General features: G+C 40.5%; 2 protein-coding genes across 3 annotated transcripts; one reads left to right on the top strand and one right to left on the bottom strand.

Annotated features, from left to right (window-relative positions):
* Positions 1–5,370: 5,370 nt before the first annotated feature.
* On the bottom strand, positions 5,371–10,525 carry meaf6 (MYST/Esa1-associated factor 6). Of its 2 annotated transcripts, XM_071525360.1 has the most exons (8): positions 10,410–10,525; positions 8,771–8,886; positions 8,094–8,181; positions 7,939–7,984; positions 7,629–7,818; positions 6,980–7,009; positions 6,393–6,426; positions 5,371–5,818 (listed from the first exon to the last, which is right to left on the bottom strand). In XM_071525360.1, exons 1-8 carry the CDS (start codon positions 10,497–10,499, stop codon positions 5,804–5,806), a joined length of 609 nt encoding a protein of 202 aa, XP_071381461.1. In that variant the 5' UTR covers positions 10,500–10,525; the 3' UTR covers positions 5,371–5,803. The 2 variants fall into 2 exon arrangements, with proteins under 2 accessions (XP_071381461.1, XP_071381460.1); XM_071525359.1 differs by lacking the exon at positions 6,980–7,009.
* On the top strand, positions 10,488–13,679 carry stpg1 (sperm-tail PG-rich repeat containing 1). Its single transcript, XM_071525357.1, has 8 exons — positions 10,488–10,536; positions 10,961–11,088; positions 11,184–11,282; positions 11,435–11,614; positions 11,717–11,819; positions 11,933–12,101; positions 12,519–12,709; positions 13,606–13,679. Exons 1-8 carry the CDS (start codon positions 10,488–10,490, stop codon positions 13,677–13,679), a joined length of 993 nt encoding a protein of 330 aa, XP_071381458.1.
* The last annotated feature ends 6,143 nt before the right edge of the window (positions 13,680–19,822 follow it).

Raw genomic sequence — 19,822 nt, 5'->3', positions numbered from 1 at the left:
AAGGAGGATGAATGGTGAATGGTGTGTTCTTCTAAATGAGTGAAAAACATGAATCACACTTTTCATAATGTCGGTGTCAAGAGTTTATCAACAGTTTCGGATCTTTGGCTTGTCTCTCTAGAGGAAGCAGATCCAAGATTACGCTATGTTTAAGAAAGAAAAAATAACAAAAAAGAGTCTTTGTCTGTCCCAGGGCTGCAGAAGCTTAAGTGTTCTTTTTACAGGAGAGCATTGAAAGTACTCATATTTTGTGATTTTAGTTATATTTCTGCCAGGATTCTGTGATTTTTTACGGTGACACACTTACTAACTCAGAAACACAAGATATCATGCCACTCAAGCCAACAAGCCAAAGGAAAATCAAAAGAACCGAACATCATCTTAAACTCAAACTTCTATTATTGACTATAGGAAAAATAAACAAAAAAACAGAGAAAAAACAGGGAAAATATTCCTTTGAAAAACCCTTCCACCCTCTCCCTCAAAAACGCCTCTGCTTTTGGAAGACTTGCTTTTCTGCGGGTCGTCCCATGCAGACTTTCCCTTATTATTACTTACATAATCCGCATAAATATTTACAGTTCTGAAGCCCTGCACTGATCCGGTCTGATTGTGTTTATACGGAGGCTGTGCCAGGCTAGTGTCCATGTCATGATGAGGGAACAGAAACACTGAGGACATGAGATGATGTAGAGTTGGACTCTGGTCCAAACAGGACAGAAGTTTCCAAAAGGGTGATCAAGCTGTTGTTTAGACTGGGTTTCTTTCCCTGTCTAATCCTGACACTCACTGAAATACTTTGTACCTGGTCTTTACAGCGTCACATACACACAGAATATTTAAATTGGACTGAGAAATTGTGTGGATCCACAGCACACACAGGCACTTTTTGAGCTAGGGAGCAACACAGAAAGGAGCATTTGTGGGTGGATCAGTGAGGAGGAAGAGAACACTTTGAACATTAATAATATCTGAAAAACAAGGAAATGGAGGGGCCAGAATACGAGATGAGACGAGATGAGATGATACGATACAATATAATGCAGTATGATACGAGAGGAGAGGAGACGAGATGATATGATCCGATACGATACGATACAATATGATATGATACGATATATGATACAATACGATCTATGATACGATACGATATATGATACGACACAATACGATATGATACGATACGATATGATATATGATACGATACAATACAATACGATATGATACGATACAATACAATATATGATACGATATGCTATATGATGCGATACAATATGATACGATATATGACAAATTACAATACGATATATGATACGACACAATACGATATGATATGATACGATACGATATGATACGATACAATACAATATATGATACGATACAATACGATATGATGCAATACGATACGATATATGATACGATATGCTATATGATGCGATACAATATGATACGATATATGACACATTATGATATGATATATGCACAATACACAATACAATACGATATATGATACGATGCAATGCGATGATACGATACGATATGATACGATGCGATACAATTCGATATGATGCGATACGATGTGATGCGATACAATAAGATGCGATAAGATGAGATACAATACAGTTCGATACAATACGATACCAGTATATTTAGTGTCACATGGTTTAGTGTCACATTTCTCTGCACTTTGTCATGCATCATAGCAACTCCGCTTTTTAAAAAAAGAAACACACGTCATACACAGGGTGAACACACCAGAAGTGACAAATGGACTTAAAAGTGGATGCAGACAGGACTGACAAGTGCTGATGAAAAAGTATTACCGCTTATCTCACTCCAGACCAATGATGCTTATCTTACTTTCACAATAATACACATTCCAGCTGGTTGTAAATCAAAACAGTTAGTTTCTGCCCTTGATCAACATCTAGGAGTATAAATGTAGACTGGCTGCTGCAAGCCGGCTCTCTGGACGCTGTTAAAATCTTATCACAAGATCAACTCTAGATGAAAAATAAAGGGCCATATGGTGCCGATATTTGTTTTAGCTTTTCCCATGACTCTTCCTGAAATATGTTTGACCTTGTTTGCGGAGATGTAGAAGAGCGGTCTTGTTTGGTCCCAGGAGGAGGAGGAAGGCAGGGCCAGAGGGAGACGGGAAGCTCCGCGGCGAAGATTCAAGTTTTCACATCGTCCCGCTCTGCCTCGGTGGGCCTGGGGACTCCAGAGCTTCCATGGAACCACGTTCGGCCAAACACTGCCGGGGGAAGCTGTTAAAGTAATTAGAAGACATGAATCTGACTGACATCCACAGGACTGAAGTGGGCCAAGCCTCGCATGAGACCCAACAGCTTCCGCACAACACTTTCAGAGCATTTTTCTTTTAGTGACTTTACCTACTGCGTCTTCAGTGCTTTGCAGCATATAAACAGGGAGGGGAATTTGGGCCATTTGCCAGTCGACTACCTCCTCTGTTTCCTTTTCAATTTTTAATTCAAAGAAGAGAAGACAGAGAGTGCCTGTCTTGGGTTTTGGTGTGTGGAGGTATTTGTTGAAGGTACTCTTTGGTTTTGGGTTGTTGCTTTCACTGAAAAGGAAGCAGTTCCAAGCAGTTTTTGCTCTTGAAGCATCAAAGCAAAGCAAAGCAAAACAAAGAAAAGCAAAACAAAACAAAGCAAAGCAAAGCAAAACACTTTATTTCATAGTGAATTCAAAAGAAAATATTAAAAACAACTCCAATGCATTTCAGACATGCTCTGGCCTTCATCAGGGAGTAGTAGATGAAATACGAGTTGTTTTGAATATGTTCCTTTGAACTAGCCATGAAATGTGTTGTTGTTGTTTTTTTTTTGCTTGAAGAGTGCCTGGAACTTTAACCTTTATTCACCCCAGTAAAGTTGACTGGACACACATGCTGGTTTTCAACAACATGCTGCCTCACATTAATGAAGTTACTACAGATCTGGGAGCTCCCAAGTAAAGCCACAGTGAGCCACTCCACTGGAGCAGCTGCGTGCCTTGCTCAAGGGCACTCAGCAGTATTTTTCGATTTGAGTTTCCCTTCCAGCCAGCCAAGGGATTCAAACCAGCAACCTACAAGTCATAAGCCTGGTTCTTTAAGCTCTAGGCTACAATTTGCTTTTGCTTGATTTGTTGGGCAATTGCTAAACTGGACAAGCCACAGAACCGCCATCCCGGCTTGGGAATATAACATTATTTACAACTGAAAATACTATACAGATGTGTCATTTGAGTTCAACTTCAAGAATCCTGTTTGGCCCCCCAACAGCTCCATAAGGTCATCTTCGTTCATGTTTTTCTGCTAATTTCCTGCAGTTTACGGGAAATGGAATAAAGATTTGCTGCTAACACATACGTACATTCATGCCTCATTACTCACACACCCCAAAGGTTAAGAGTGGAATGCTATCTAGTGTGAGCACAAAAACGTTTTTCCAGCCAGATCACATTACGTATCCTGAGTGCATTTTAAATCTATGACTTACGACATGAGTCATGGACTGAGATGCGACCTAGTCCCGACCACAGCCTCCTTAGCTGCTGGATGGCTGCAGCAGACGTGGGGAGGAGACAGGGAGGGGACAAGAAAATACTGCTGTGAGACAGACAGTTTGTGGCGAGCAGACAGAGAGAAAAATGTGCAGCATGTCTTGAACCCTGCGTTAATGCGCAATGTACAATCATCAATTATGAGTCACCGCCTCAGGTAAAAAAAAAAAAGTGATGACATCAGTGAAACCTACGTGACAGGGAGAGAAGAGCTTAACTCTATTCACACAAAAACTCTCCCAGTGCGATATGTTAGAGGGATAGAGCGGTGGGATGGGGGGGGATGAAGAAAAAAAAAAAAAAGCAGTAATTGTGTCGTCCGTTCCAGATGAAATGTGACTCTCAGATGGGGTGGCGGTGGAGCAGCATGAAACCGAGGAATGCATTCCAGGGACGGACTCTTCCCAGTCAGTCTCTCCATCATGTCTGTTTGTCAGCAGCTGCAGTTTCTGCCGGGACGTCTGCCTCCAGCCCGGTGTGGCCACGCTCGGGACTAATGTGGCAGCTACTACTACTATTTAAGTAGGCCTACTTCAAGTGTTGAATTACAGAGGGAGTGCTTATAAACTGTTTTTTTCACCCAAATACTCACGGAATTTAATCTCTTATTATGAAACCCAGGCTCACTGAAAACTACTACAAGCCTTTTAATCTTCCAGGTAACCCCAACTCATATTTTAAGAAACCTTAAACTACAATAAAAGCTGCTACTGAATGAAAGTATCATAATTAAATAAATCATTTTATCTATTCCTTCTTCTTTACACCCCCTTAACTCTCAAACCCTTTCATTTGATCGTATGATTGGTAGTATTATCAGTGCAGTTTAACCAATTATCACTGAGATCGTAAGGTTATAAAATAGAAACCTTAGTATCCATTTAATGTTTGTATGTCAAGTCCATGTTTTAATGTAACACTGCATTATCAGTCATTATTATTTTGTGTTGGCATTTAGTTGTGAATTGCTTCTATTGTACTGGTTATTACAACACAACACAATATACAATGAAATAATAAAAAAAACGAAATAAATCAAATTTAGACTCATAGGATTAAAAGAAGCCTCTCCTTAATTACTTTCCCTATTTGAGGTATGAATGAACAGGTACATGGAACCTCAATATGTAAAATATTAAGAACATATCATTGCTTTATATGATCTACCATGTTTTGGCGCAGCCTAGCGAAAAAATCTGATATTGCATCGTGACTTCATGTTGTAGACAAGAACTTATGTCTAGTTCTTTATTTCACAAACATTTCACTCACCAACGAATTCAAAAGTAGAGATAAATTTAGGATCTATTCAATGTTTAGATACGGTGAGGAATGTAAGGTTATGAGTGACAAAAGGCAGGCAGCGTTGTGTAAACAGCACATGGCTGTCATCAGCCTGTGCTCCAAGACGCTCCTGTTTACTCAAGTAGTTACTATTTTCACAAAAGAAACTGAGACCGGTGAGAACTGTCACAAGAGAATGCAACAGCATTTTCTTATACTAGTATGTAAACACTCCTCTGATCATATTTGGACTCTAAAAACAATCCAAATCAATTCTATGATCTCATTTTTACCATAGATCAGGAAAAGAGGAGAAACTCAGGAGTCTATCCAAGAATTCGTCAACTGTAAAGTTTCATCAGAGCTTTCTCACATGTATCTGAAACCAAAATACATACAAGAAACAACAAAGATTTAAGGCACCGATTACAGTCAGACATGGAGGGAAACACAATTATTTACAACTTCTAATTATCCCTTCACTAATGTAACGAGGAATACAGTTACGGACACATACACGTTCTTGGGTCTTTTATTAAAATTTTATGCAAAAGAAGCCATGAAATAAAAGAAGCTGGGGCAATCAGGAGCTATAATCCTACTATGTGACATTAACAAAAAAAAAAATCTCCTAAACAAAACTTTCTTACAGTGGGAAACACGAGAATTACATAATAAATATTGAGTCTTTTTTTTTTTTTAACACTATACAAGATGGTGTGTTACTGTAGGTGGCCCAGGTTTGGCCTCGAGTAACATGCAAAAACCATACATCGTTTCATCTGTAGGTCAAAACCATAAACATGAATGTATCCAAAAGGTAGGCGACGGAGGGGGAATGTTTCAAGCAATATACACAGTACAGGCAGAAATATGACGACCAATAAAAGGCATATAAAGTTCACAAAGTCCAGAAACTGTCTGTTTCCAGGTCTTCCAGTCCACTTCATTAAGTTGAATAGTCCTGTGGGAGGGGGAGAAGAACGGGTGACAGGATTACGGTAAAATAAAGACACTCAACACGCTGTTTAGGAGGTAAACACTCTGCCTTCCACAGAGAGAGAGAGCATCAGCAACATGGCGGGCAGGTTGGACTGTTTCGCAATCAACAACAGTGAATGTTCTATCATGTTTTATTAAGTTAGCACACTTTTGTTTTTGTTAAATGGATGCATGCCATGATCAGGATCCTGACATTCCCACCTGTTGTCTATGTAATTTTGGAACATATTAAAGGCAAGGCGTCACTATTTTGTGTGTGAAGTAACACTACTTCCCCGGGGCATAAATGGGCTGGCCTGTTCAAATTTGAGCTGTTTGGAGGATTATATACCTGCTGAATATACCAGCACACCCAATTAGTATTATCAAATTACATTTTCCGATGTGTGTTTTTTGCCAATAAGCAAGGCAAAAACAAATTGCCGGATTTGTGAACAGACTGTGGCCTTCTGCTATTATTTACTAGTCATATTATGCTTCAGTAAAGCAGAATTATTACACATTTAAACTTTAAGCACAGTGAGAGTTCAACTTACAGCTCTAGGTTTCTTGTTGACCTTCATGTCGAACCTGCAACAAAAACAAAGTGAGGCTACATTAGACATTGCCAGACTACAGAGAAGCTTCTGACAGGAACCATGGTGAAAAGCAGCACCACTACTGTACCGTTACAGGGACATAAGCTAAAGAAACCAGCCAATAACAAGAACACTACAGTATATAACCACCTGTTTGTTCTTGTTTGTACTCAAACCTGTAGCCTCCCCATCTCCTTTAGGCAAGAGTAGCGTTTTTTTTAGCTGCTGGAATAGGTGAGTTGACGTTTGAAATGGAACTGGGGTCAAAAAAATAACCCGAACTCTAAGATAATACCCCAGTATTAAGAACCAATAATCATCTAATGGAGACTAGAGAGTTAGATGCTGATGTGTATTAAAAACGCATGATTAAAGAATGAAGTGTTGGACATGCAGTATGACTGAATAACTAGCAGGCTTAAACTCACAGACTCTAGGTCAACAGAAGCAGACAGAGCAGGAAAAACAGTGGAAAAGTGAGGATGGGGTTTACGGCAGGCAGGATGTAAACACCAACAGGAGCAGGAAGTAAAATTCAGACTTACTCAAAGTCATAATCAAACATGGCAGAAGGGCTGGGGGCAGCATTAGGGGAAGGAAGAGAGCAGCAGTCGTTAGTTCACCGGCCTGAGTCTAAGCCCTGCTGCTAAATAATACTGCAGTCCAGACTCGAAAAGAGTGAGAGCATCGCTTTGTCAAAAGGACATTAGGTGGAGCAAACCTGCTGTGGTATGTGTGGTTAGAATAGTGCAGTCTGAGTAGAGGAAAAAAAAAGGTTGACATTAAAACATTGATGTTAACCAATGCACAGGAACTTGCTCTTCTGTATATTTCCTCTCTAGTGAAAACAAACAAAACTGCTGCAGGAGCAGCCAGACAGAGATTTTGTATCCATCAAAAAGAGAACCAACGTATTTTCTATGGGGCTGAGATGCAGACATACGAAGGAGAGAACGAAGGGCTGTCCATCTTTTTTCATACATCAAAAGTTGAAACCATGTGTGTTCAGTGAGTGCCTTGGACTACATTTTTTGGGATTCCTTTTGATGACCTTACTATGCATATTCTGTCTTTTGTTCTTTCTTACACCCCGCGTCTATTTCACATTCCAATCGGACAAAGAACGAAGAGCCACAAATCATACGAATTTCATCCGTTTCTGTCCTGCTCTGTCTCTGCGTCTTGCAGTTGTACCTGTGTCTGTTTTTGTTCTTCCTCTTCTTGTGGCTCCCGTGATGGCTGCCCGAGGAGGAGGAAGCCGCCTTTTGAGGCTTCAGGTCCTGCAGCGCCCCGTCTGCGTCCTCCGTGTCCTCCTGGCTGGGCTCGTTCTCTTGGTTCTGGAGGTCCGGAGAAGTGTCGCTCTCTGTCCCACTGCCTGCCTCACCTGAGGAGCCAAATGACAGCACACACTCAGCATCACATCTGAAAGAGTCACACTGTCACCAAAGAGTATGAAAGGAATGGTGATGCTGCTCATTTTGGGAGAAATATCAAAGGAACTCACGCTTTTCATTCATGTGATCAGGTATCCCACCAAGTGCACATACCGCCTGTCCGTTAAAAGAGAGAGGGCACTTGGATTAGCAGTTGCATGCTTTGTAGCAAGCGAATAACTAAAACATCTATTTTTAAAAAAAGGCCGACAAGAGAAACACTCACTGCAACTGATGTGACTGACGACTTGCTGAACAAACGCTCTGCTTCCTTGAATTTCCTATTTCTTCTATCAGTCTTACTGTTGGAGTTCCTGTTAGAACAGAACAACAAAAGAAAATACAGTAAGTTTATTGTCAGGTAACATGCTAATGATTGAGTGAAACGACTCAGGATGTGCAATTCCATTACATTTCCATAACTACGTTGGAGCATTTCGGTGTCCTAAAACTCTGAATGCCTTCCTGCCATGTTTGTGTTGTTTTCCAGCTCATAACAAAGCTGAAGAGGAAAAAGTCTGGTTTCCACTACAAGGATTAACAGGGCATAATGATAAAGATACTCAATTTTCTCCACAACAAAAATTATGTGATTCATTTTTACACAATTAACACATGACTTAACAGCAGGGCTGTAGTGACAAAGAAATGAATAGTGCTTTCAAACATTTTGAATTGACCCCGGTGATCCCTGAAGGGGACTCTCGTTTGCATGTAAAAAGCTCATAACTGCTTGGTCTATCTAAAACAACGTGTGAATGTGAGACAAGCTTTAAAATTTCCCTGCAAAATCAACCATTTGAAAAAACAAAAAAACACACATTCTCCCTCTCTTCTATACACTTCTCAAAAAAACAAACAAACACGGTATTCCAGAAATGACATGTCTGATGCAGTGCTTACTTTTGGTTGGTGAGGTATCTGTCCCATCCTCTGATGATGTTGCCATACATCTGGGTGTCTTCTAGGTAGCTGCCTTCGAATGCATATATTTGTCTTTCCAAGTTTACCAATGTCTCCTAGGATATTGAAGAAATCAGATTTAAAGAACTTATCTGACTGCCTTTTTAAATGGATGTCATATGATTCAAGTATTTTTCCAATGAAAAGACATATTTTCAAATTGTATCTTCTGACTAAGACTCTGACAACCAATCAAGAGCGAAGTTTATCCCCAACAATTAACATACAAAAACGGCATTACACCTCTAAGACAAGCATGGCAGAGGTAGGAAAAAGTTAGAAGAGTAAGTAACTTTGTCATCACTAACATTCATATTTACACACATGCAGGTCTTCATTAGAGTAATTGGAAGTGAATGACTAAAGATTAAAATAATAATTTCAACATCAATTAGCCTGCTAATCTGGCAACAACGGAGAACAGAGGATTATGTCCTAATGTGGACATTAGGTCTGAACCTATATAATCTGGAGGCCATTGCAGCTATAGCATGTCTGAAAAGACATTTGTTAGCAGATCTACAGTATTTACATGATAAGAAGGTAGTTTGATATTAAATGCAAAGTTATATGAAGTCAAAATGTTCCATTTCAGAGTACACTGCCTTTGAGATTCTTCAACACCTGGCAGATGGAAATCTAATGGATTTGGATTCTGAGTATGAGCATGAAGATGCAGGACAGAGACAGTTAATGAGTTTAAAAATGTGGAAACTTAAGGGTAAGATCTTTAACATTTATAAGAAGAGCCAAATCTGTCACGTATTAATCAAATTATTATGAGTAAGAGTATATACAGTGCATGGATACCGAGACATGTGCAGGAAGGCTGTCAGACTAGTATTCCTGTTTTGATTTCAGGGTAAGAGAGAGAAAGTGCTGAGGTCCCATGGGTGCAGGGAGCAGTTAGACGCAGGAGAGAGGGAAGAGAGATGAAATACTGGGTGAGGAAGAACCAGGTGATAACTATATTGTGGCAGGATTTTCTAAATCTATTTTCCTGTCCACTGCAGATAAAGATAAATTATTTCATTAAAAAAAGTCTCTAATACTTGTTTCTACATGCCATGTGTGAGAAGAGACATTATTTGGTTCTGAAGGGGTTACCACTAGTTAAGTTAGCCAATTTAATTTAAATAAGCTACAAGTTTGGCAAGCTGGAGGGTGGCTATGTTAGCTGGCTAGCATATTCGGCTAAAAATGCTACAGCAGTGGCTAATGAGCGCAACTAAAGCTGTTATCTGTGAAAATGAGACTAAAAAAGTTAGTAATGAGTGGTGAGTGTCCTGTGCGTGGTAAATGTGGTTGGCTAACAGAGTTAGTTATTGAAAATTCATCTACTAGCCTCTTTGTAGTCTAGCTAACGTTACCAAGTTAGCATTAGCAAGTAGCCCTACCGGAAAGAACCGTGCAGAAACAAACCAAGAGCTAACCAACGTTAGCAAACGTTAACATTAGCTTAGCAGCCAATGAGGCCTAGTGGTGTGCCCGTTATCAAGCAATATCTACGATTGTGTAATGCACTTCAGTTAACGCCGCTTCACACAAATAAAGAAAATTAGTAGTAACTTTAACTCACAGCAAGTTCTTGTTTCCTCTTCACCAGTTCCGCGAGCTCCCGGCGGGTGTCGGGGATCTGTGGTGGCGTCGCCTTCGCATGCATCGCCATGATGGATCGAGCTATCTAGAAAACAAAACAGTGGCGGGTTGGTTGAAAGCACTAGATGATTTACAATTTCACCGATGGATGGCGCTAAAGGACAACAGTATCGCCAGATATAGCTTTGATATAGCCCTCCCTTTCAGGATTTCAGGTCAAATCACTGTTACTCTGTTTTTACGTTGCCATAGCAACATAGTTGGTGAGGACAGTTTGTCCCGACCTGCGTGGCGTTTTTTGAGCCTCAACATTTACAGTAAAAGGCTTACCTTTAGCGGTTAGCTGTATTGTTGCTGTCAAAAATACAGGGGCTTCAGATAAACTGGCAGCAACTTTCTGCATGTCATCCTACTGAATCATGGACAAAATACACAGAGGACTGAATGACAGTGAGTCTAACTACTGTGAGAATGAATTTTCATTTTCAGCTAAAATATTATGACTCATGATTACTTTCAACTTTTATGCAGTCTGTAAGATTCCAGGTTATAACGTTACATCTTCAATACCAACAACATACCAAACAGTGGTGATAAGCAATGAAGAGAAGAAGGGGTTTTCATCCCAAACGAAGAGGTTCCTCTCACAAGTCTGTCTGGTAGGACATGTGAATCCACCACCTCATCTAATCTAATCATTGCAAAGACACAGCTATATATGCAACGTAAACATGATGATGTGTGTTTGTTTCAGAATGAAAACCCAGGGCCAGGCAGCTACGGCGGTATTGCCAACGCTGAAGTCAGCAGCCCCTCTTTCTCCAAAAAAGGCACCGGAGGCTTTGCATCCCAGGTCAGGTGGACAGGTTGTTTGCACTTTAATAACCGATGGCATGTCCAATTTGGGTTTTCTGGATTGCCCTCAAATACAAGATACTTTTCAATGCCAAAAGCTCATGTTCTGTGTTGAAATAACTGTCTTTGTCATATCTTCCTCGTCACCAGGCTGCCAGAGTTCCCTGTCACCTGCAGAGAGGCATCCCAGGACCAAATGCATACAACCTGCAGGCCTCCTTCATAAACACCTGCAGCTTTGGCAGGGGAGTCTCCAGGGTGTTCAAACTGCCTGTGGCTGTGCAGCGCGATGGTCCCAAGCACAAAACGCCAGCCCCAAATCAATACGACGTATGTGAATTGTGCAAGTATACAGTCATTTTTCATTGACATTGTTTTCTTTTAGGGTGTATGTGTTCAATTTGTGCTCTGTATTTTCTTCTGTCTCTATAGGTATGCTTCAGTGGAAGTGAGAAAAACTTCCACCGTTCGTCAACTTTTCTGTCAAAAACTGGACGCAGCTGTTTTGGCCCAAACAAAAATGTGCCATCACCATGTAATTGTCTTTCTCCCTGGGAATTCATGCTTAATCTCAAGTGTTTTTTATAAAGTCTGTCTTCCATTTAGTCTCTTATTTTATTTTTAATATTACATTATCTATTATTAAAGGCCACTATGAGGTGAACAACACCTTGATCCAGAAAGGCCCCCTGGTAGCCATGTCCCCCTTCAAATCCAAAACGCCAAGGTTCCCCGTTCCGTTGGACAAATGTGTGCCGGGGCCAGGAGCCTACAGCCCCCATCAGGCCCCTGCTCCGGTGAAGAGGAACGTCCTGCTGTGAGTAAACCCGCAATATTAATTGACTTTGGATTAGGGCTGGGTGATATGGCTGAAATCGACATCATAATAATAAGATTTCACGATATGACTTGATATGACGCATGCAAAATCACATGTTAAAATAAGCAAATTGATTTCCATCGCATTGAACTGCATGGTGATGTTAGGTGTGATGTCAAACAAAACTCTGACATTTTCAAATGTATTCCTTAAAATGTTTCATACCTAATTTTGTCTGACTTTTTAAATAAAATGTGCTTGTTATCATCAATTTAGACAGCAGTGGTGTGTGTCACGATATCAAAATGTCATCATATCGTCACAATATGATTCCACGGAAAGACGATAAACGATAATACTGAATTATCTTTGGATAGCTGTTAAAAACGTACATCCTCTCAACTTTGTTCCAAGGAGGAGACCTTATCTGGCAATCTCCGCCCGTCCTGTGGTTGTTCCCAAGGACCCTCCCTTCCCAGGCCCGGGGCAGTATGACATAGTGAATTATGACGGCCCGTCTAAGCACCTCATGTCCACTGCTGCGTTTGTATCCAGGACTAAACGGATACCCCAAGACCCGCGGGGGCAGGGGGGGCCAGGCCCAGGTACCGCCTTAAAGGAAAAATCCACCTAAACCTAAAACGCGTTAATGCTGTTAAAACAGCAGCTGTTGGTGATGTAACTTGCATTTCTGGGGCCATTTTGTTGTTTGGCGGTGTATTTTTCTCATTCCTGTGTATAACTGGGTAAACGTAGATGATGTGACATCACATTGAGATATCATTCAGCTCTCTAAATCAATCTAACATCAACGTAAACGTCAGGTTTTGATGTCAGGACTTCAGAATCAAAGAGCAAGGACTTCTTTCTCACCATTTTGATGATATCTATTAGTGTTAGAGCATCAGAGGGTGGATTTTTTCCTTTAATTCTCCTCTTGGACAAAGCTGTGGGGCATTAAAGAGGGAACACCACTCCACTGACTTTTAGGATTGCAAGGATAGTTCAGTCAGTATCAGTCAACACTCACCTCTGTCTCTTATAGCCTGAAGCAAGAGAGAACAGTTTGTCCTGCCTTTTATAATTGTTGTCTCATACCATTACACCACTCTACAGAGAGTGAATTGGAAAAGATGGAACAACTGTGACAGTATTCAGGATGATTTTGAGTACATTTTGTTTACGTGGAAGTGGTAGCTGTACTATAATATGAGGCTCTACTTGTGTAAAGTAATATAAGTAAATGTAAAGGTTCAGACAAAATGATACGAGTCCATGAGGTCAATGCCTCATTCATTAGATTAAACTCTTGGTCCTGTGGTGTCTAGCTGTGGGGGAAAGATGTGTATGTTCAGAAATGCTGATTGAACTGTCCTCAGCCATAAGAGTAACATATATAATTTCCTAATTTGAGTGGTACACCCCTTTAAAGTATTTCAGTTGATCCTATGAGTGCATAGTGTAACAAGTATCAAGTTGAACAAACTCTTGCTCTTTTCAGGTTTCTATGAGCCACAGATGTTATCAAAGCAGTCCTTCTTTTACAATGACTCCAAGGTCTGGATTCCTGCATGAAGCACTTGAGGAAACTCACACTGCAAAATAATGTGTGGGTGTTTTGTAAGTGTGGACGAGTGTACACACACACACACACACACACACACACACACACACACAAACTGCGATTATCTATATCGGTATGCTTCCATGCAAGGTTTTATCTGTGGGGGTGGATGTGTACGAGTTAATGATGTTAGGTCAAGTCCTTTGTTGTGATAGAAATCCAGTGTTCCAGTATGAATCCAATGTTTCAAATTATTTACTCTCTATATAGCCTGATTGACCAATGAGATAGAAGGCTCTCGGGGTATTTTGTAAAATGAGTCAAATATTTACCCATAATTGCGATGCAGGGAACACCAACAATCGAAAAGGAAAGGTTATACATTTTCATCATGATAACGTTTTGTCCTTGAACCTAGAGATGATATAGCAGTTACTGTTGCTATATCCCCTAACAACTGCTGGTCCTGTCAGTGGTTCGCCACCATAACAGCTGAGAGCCTGAGATGACACGACCATGCCAACTGCTAGGGGGCAAGCAGAGGGGTGGGGAGTGTGACTCTGTATGTGAGCAATGTGACTGACTGGGCATGAGGCAGAGATGGAGTTCAACCCAAAAGACAAATGGACACAGCAGCCACTCCCTTTATCTACCCAATAACCCCTCTGAACTAGAGCTTATCCTCCTATTCTGTACTAGTTTAGACATATTTTTAGCTCTGAAAAGCCGTTTCAAACACTGATGCGGCATCGTTTTGTGTTCACCAGGTGCAGCTGTTAACGTGGAAATTAACTTCACGTCGAGATTTCGCCCAGATGGAAACGACTGAATAAAAAAAACACAAGATGGTGCCATGAAGTTGTTGTTATTTATACCTCGTGCTTATTTCCATCTGCAAGGAGAGAGGATGCGATCCAGCTAAACCGCAGCGTCATCTGCTTATGAGAGAAAATCAGTTGGAGATTTCTGCCCATGCACGCGCTAAATGTTCTCTTCTCTATACTGCAGCAACTGCAGACATGCTTCACTCCCACACTGTAGCAGCTGTAGATATATTCAGACTCTGACTTCAATAACATGCTCTCCAATTATGCGTACTCGCCCTATAAAACCAAACCCATTGTGTGCTTGGGGGGGCTTTTACAGTCAGAAACTCATTTTATAACTCCCTTTCGGAGAGAGGGAGTGTGCTTTCCCTCTGGTCGAAGGTGTGGGGAGGATCCTGGCAAATCCTTTGAAATGAACTAGTCTTTGTTGGAGGCTTTTGGGGCAGAAGTGTAGTGCGATCGTGGTGGAGATGGTGGTGGTGAGGGAGGGGGGAGTGACAATTAACTACATACCTCTGTGGTTTATGGGAGGCTCTCTGAACTTCCTGATCTCTCCCAGTCAGATGTGGGCGAGTTTGAGCATGCACCGCCTCAAAAGAGACTGTCTTTTGTTGTAGGAATAGATGTAGGCCACATGCAGATTGGGTCAGTTGCTCATTGATAGACAAAAAAAGAAAAAAAAAAAACCTCTCTTGTTCATATGTTTAAGTGCACTGCTCAAGAAACTGAAAGTGCTAAATCTAATCATGTACGCTGGCAGAATCATACATATTAATAGAAATGAATATAAAAGAGATTTCAGGCTTCATATTAGGTTATATTTGGCCCTAAATGGTCCTGATAATGGTCTGAGGGATCCAATAAAATTAATTTGCAGTGTCTGGAAAGTAGTGCTAAAGTGATGGGGTGACAGAGTCCAAGAGGTAATCATGTCAACTTAAGCTTATTTCTGTTGCTTGGCAGTACATCAGTGGGTTGCAGGCAGAATTTGTTCTGCTATAATTCTATAGGGATTGCGTAAAAACATTTAAAGACGCAAGGCATATTTATGGAATCCATCTTAACGCAGAGGCAAAAATATTACAACATATGAAAGTATAACAAGAGGTATGGTATGATAATATCTAAAGTAAAACATGGGAAAGCAACAGATTATTTTCTTACACTGCTTTTTGTCTTCATAAGGAAAAATCTACATGAACCTACTGATCATTTTTGTTTACCTTTACTTAGTTGCAGGTGAAGAAGTGCAGAAGTGTCCTTGGATAGAAAGTGAGTGGCAGTAGACTGTCAGCTGATTCATATGGCTGCAGTGGATGGAAAGATCAATAGGTTCTTGCTCTGCATCCCAACTGCAGCATGTAGACCAGAGGTGAACTTCAAGGTTTTAAGGAAGCAAGTCTGTTTATCCTTTTGCTGTCATCCGTGTCTGTATATCATCACCAGAGCAACAAAGAGCGCCTTCACTGACCGAGATGCCTCTGTATGGCTGGGAACCATAAATGGGATTATTTGTGTGAAAAAAAAAAAGCCATCCTCTGTACCCCATGACTTAACATTTTCTACAAAAACACCATCAGCAGACAGTGTGCTGGGCCTAATCAAGCAGCTCTCACATTTGATTTTTCAGCAGAGACACATTGGAAGTCTAAATAAATATTTATTGGCAGATATAACTGTGCCAGTATGTAGCATACCCATTATAATGGTCAATAGAGGATGGATAGGGTGTGCATGTGTATGTGTGTCTATGTGCATATGTGTGTGTGTGTGTGTAAGAGAGAGAGAAAGATAGAGCGAGAGGTTCTCATGGAGACGAGATGGGAGAGGTTTATTGAGCGTTCCCCTCCTGCCATACTGCATTTCCTGTCCCTGCATTTCAAAACCTCATTACTGCATCAACAAATCATGTTTCAGCGGAGACTCCAGACTCGGCAGCAGCGCAGATAACGACTCACAGCCGCTCGCTCCCTTCACAGGGACCACAGTTCAGATTCAGCTCCATTTGCCCTTCCCTTGCCTTTAGATGTGTTTCATGGCAGCCAGTGGATTGGTTAGCAGTGTTTCAAGGCATCACATAGTTCACCCCAAATGAAAATTGAGTCATACCACCCATGTCAGTGGAAACTCCATTGACATTCGTAGGACCACCAAACCACACAGTGATTTAGCTCTCATAGTTCCATCCCAGTCTTCTCCCAAACTATAGAAGTTAATGGGGCTACTACACTTTTTACAGCTCCAAAAAAGCATAAAATCTCCATGAAATTTGTCTAAACAGTTCATGCAGCATAATAAGTGTTTTGTAGCCAAACGACTGCACTGTGAATCCAAAAAGTCCAGCATTTTAAGTGTGGAAAATATAGGCAACAATGAGGTAAATATTTTACTTGTGGGTGCATATTGGAATTGTTTGGCTACAAAACACTTGGATTATGTGGCACAAACTGTCTGGAGAAATATGCTGGATATTTTAGGCCTATGTGTTTTTTTGGAGCTGTAAAAAGAAGGCCCCAATAATTTCTATAGTTTGGGAGAAGGCTGAGAGGGAAGTGCAGTCGCTAACTTTCAGCTTGTCAACCTTGCACACTAACCAACTCAAAAGCTCAGTAAAATAGGATAAAAGTTTAAATTTCAAACCATTATTTAATTTCTTGAAAAAAATCATTGAGGGTGGCCCTCATTTACAATGATGTTGAGAAACAAACAGAAAAAATAGTTTGAATAATCAGTTAAAACAAGTGCATACGGATAAGGAGAGGTTTATGATCATGTTTCTAAAGGTTACAAGAGTATTGATTTCCGGACCAACCAAAGACAACACTCTGGACAACAAGTCTGTAGCATCAACCGCAGCCCAGGAGCCCGATGTTGTGAGTCCTGAACTCTTAAACATAAATTGTCCTTGGTGTCTTCACCCAGCTAAGTGAGTCATGCATCTTTTATCTGTCTCTCATCACCCTCAAATACATTTGGCCTTTTAACATTCAGTGCAGCTCTAACATCATGCTACGTGAGCTGTGCTGCTTCTTGTTTGCTCTGATAAGATTTGAAAAGCTAATGTTAAGTGGCTTTATTTTGTTTTATTTCATTTCTACTGTAGTGCAGTTCTTCACGTCCTGCAGATTAAAGAGAAAAGCGATGTAGAATGCAGATGACCTTATCTATATTTAATCTGAATCTGAATCTAATCCACCAAAAAACCGCAGGGGGTGTGAATCTGGTCAGACTATTTATAAAGTGCCTCTTTTAAAAAATGAATGACACTCTTCCTCAGCCATGCAGAGGCCACCTCCTGCTCTCCTGCTGACTTCTAGGAAGGAGCTGCATGGAGAAAATCATGTATGCATCGTCCATCATGAATCATCATTATCATAATCACTGATGCAAAAATATTGCATAAATTATCCAATAATCCAAATGTTGTTGGTGCTACTGGTCTGCGCTGCTCTAAATCAAATTATTCTAATCAGACAATATTTAGTAAAGTCAGTCTATCATATGCAATGCATTTTGAGTTAGGGTTTCGATTGTTTCTTTGTGTTTTTTTCATCCTCCCTCCTGCAGGACTGACCTCTGTCCCCTGCAGTGGCAGGAAGGTCATATCCAGTCTTTATAAGCTTGTCATCACAGCAATATATACAGATGATTTACTCTCACGTGTTGTTCATTAGAAATATGATTTAAACAGATAGTATGTGACATTTCATTCTATATCCCTAACAAAACATCACTATCATATTCCTGTCATTTTATACTGTAGGGACTAGTGTGCCCGTGGTATTCAATGGTGAGTTTATAGTGATCTTATAGTACTTTATGTTGTTGTTTTTTTTGGCTCCCTCTTTTCTCCCTCTCTATTACTATAGAATATTCCAATAATATTCCTATAGCCTAGGGATAATTGCATAGCATCTTTTTAAAAATGTATTACATGGCGACAATAGTTCTTTTTCTTAAGGGATATCTTGTGAACATGGCCTTCAAACAAAGTGGTTACGCATGCCTTTCAATGACCCGTTAATTAATGGAGGCCTAATTGCCATATTACCACAGACAGACCGTTTAATACGCTGTAATACACCGACAACTCACCTTGCAACAAGCAGGCCTGTTTTCAGCTGCTGGTAGACATCTGATGGATTCAACCATTCACAGGGACCAAGACTCAAGACCACGTTTCTATCGTGTCTCGTTACTGTAGCTAAGATCACCGAGGGAGGTCTAACGGTAGATAAAATATACTGTTTTCATGGTAAAATTGTCCCTTTAACAGAATATTGGTCCTAGTATGGAGGGGGTAAATTAATTTCTACCCTTTCCACACAGATGGCACAATCCAGTTGTCCGGCATGCTGGTTCCTCCCTGCACGCAGCTGCGTCAAGCTAGCCAGAGAGACAGAAGATTGACAGCTGATGTTAAGAGATGTAGCCTTCAGAATAAAAGCCGCTATTGGGTTATAGGTCAAAATGGACATGTACAAGCCAGTGGACTTAGATATTAAACATTAGATACCGGCCAGTCATGTGGCCCACTCCTGATATGATGGAGGTTCCTCCCAGACCAGAGCTACATACAGCTCTACAAGAGTTGGTAAAAACCTTCAATGGTATGTTGTGTTCTTTGCACACTTAATTGTTTAAAAGAAAATAATAACTAAAGGTACATTTAAAGGCGTTAATCTACCCCAGAGTTTCCCTACCACTGAATGGCCAACCTAGCCCAGACCTGCTAACCTTTCGTTTGTCTGGGTGAGAATGGTGTTTCAGAGGCTTTTCCACTCTGTCAGTTCTGGAGGAAACACTGGCTACTTGTATTTTTGGCATGAAATTTGAAAAATGTAAAGACATTCAATATTGGCACAAAATAGGCTATGAGCTATTGGCAGCTTCAGTAGGCTACAAAGATATGAGTATTGGCATCAGGCTTCAAAAACCTATTGGTCGAATTCCAGCAAAGATCCTTCCAAGTTGTGTAGTATATATTTACTGTGAGTCGTTCTTTTTGCACTTTTGGCAGCCACATATGGCATCATGCATAGCACTATATGGCTATGAATAAAGCCTCTGCTGTGAAAGGTATACATTTTGGAAAACAATTGTGTTTTTATTTACTACAGACTCCTCTTGAAATATATTCTTTAATTTCAGTTTGGTACATTTGTATTAGTCAAAAATTGTTCCAACATTTTTCACCAATAAGGATTTTATTTTGAAAGTTCTGACCGGAAGCCGTTTTTCTTATTCTGGCTGACTTGACTCTGGTCCTGCGGCTCACAGGACGGGATTTCTCCCACTGAAGCTTTTTATTCTCACTCAGTAGATTT

Source organism: Centroberyx affinis, unplaced genomic scaffold, assembly GCF_046629955.1.
Source record: "Centroberyx affinis isolate AG114_WGS23_722 - 3 ecotype Tasmania unplaced genomic scaffold, CSIRO-AGI_Caff_v1 ptg001289l_1, whole genome shotgun sequence".
NCBI lineage: Eukaryota > Metazoa > Chordata > Actinopteri > Beryciformes > Berycidae > Centroberyx > Centroberyx affinis.
Note: the sequence above shows the minus strand (reverse complement) of the source record. Positions and strands in the feature narration are given on the sequence as shown.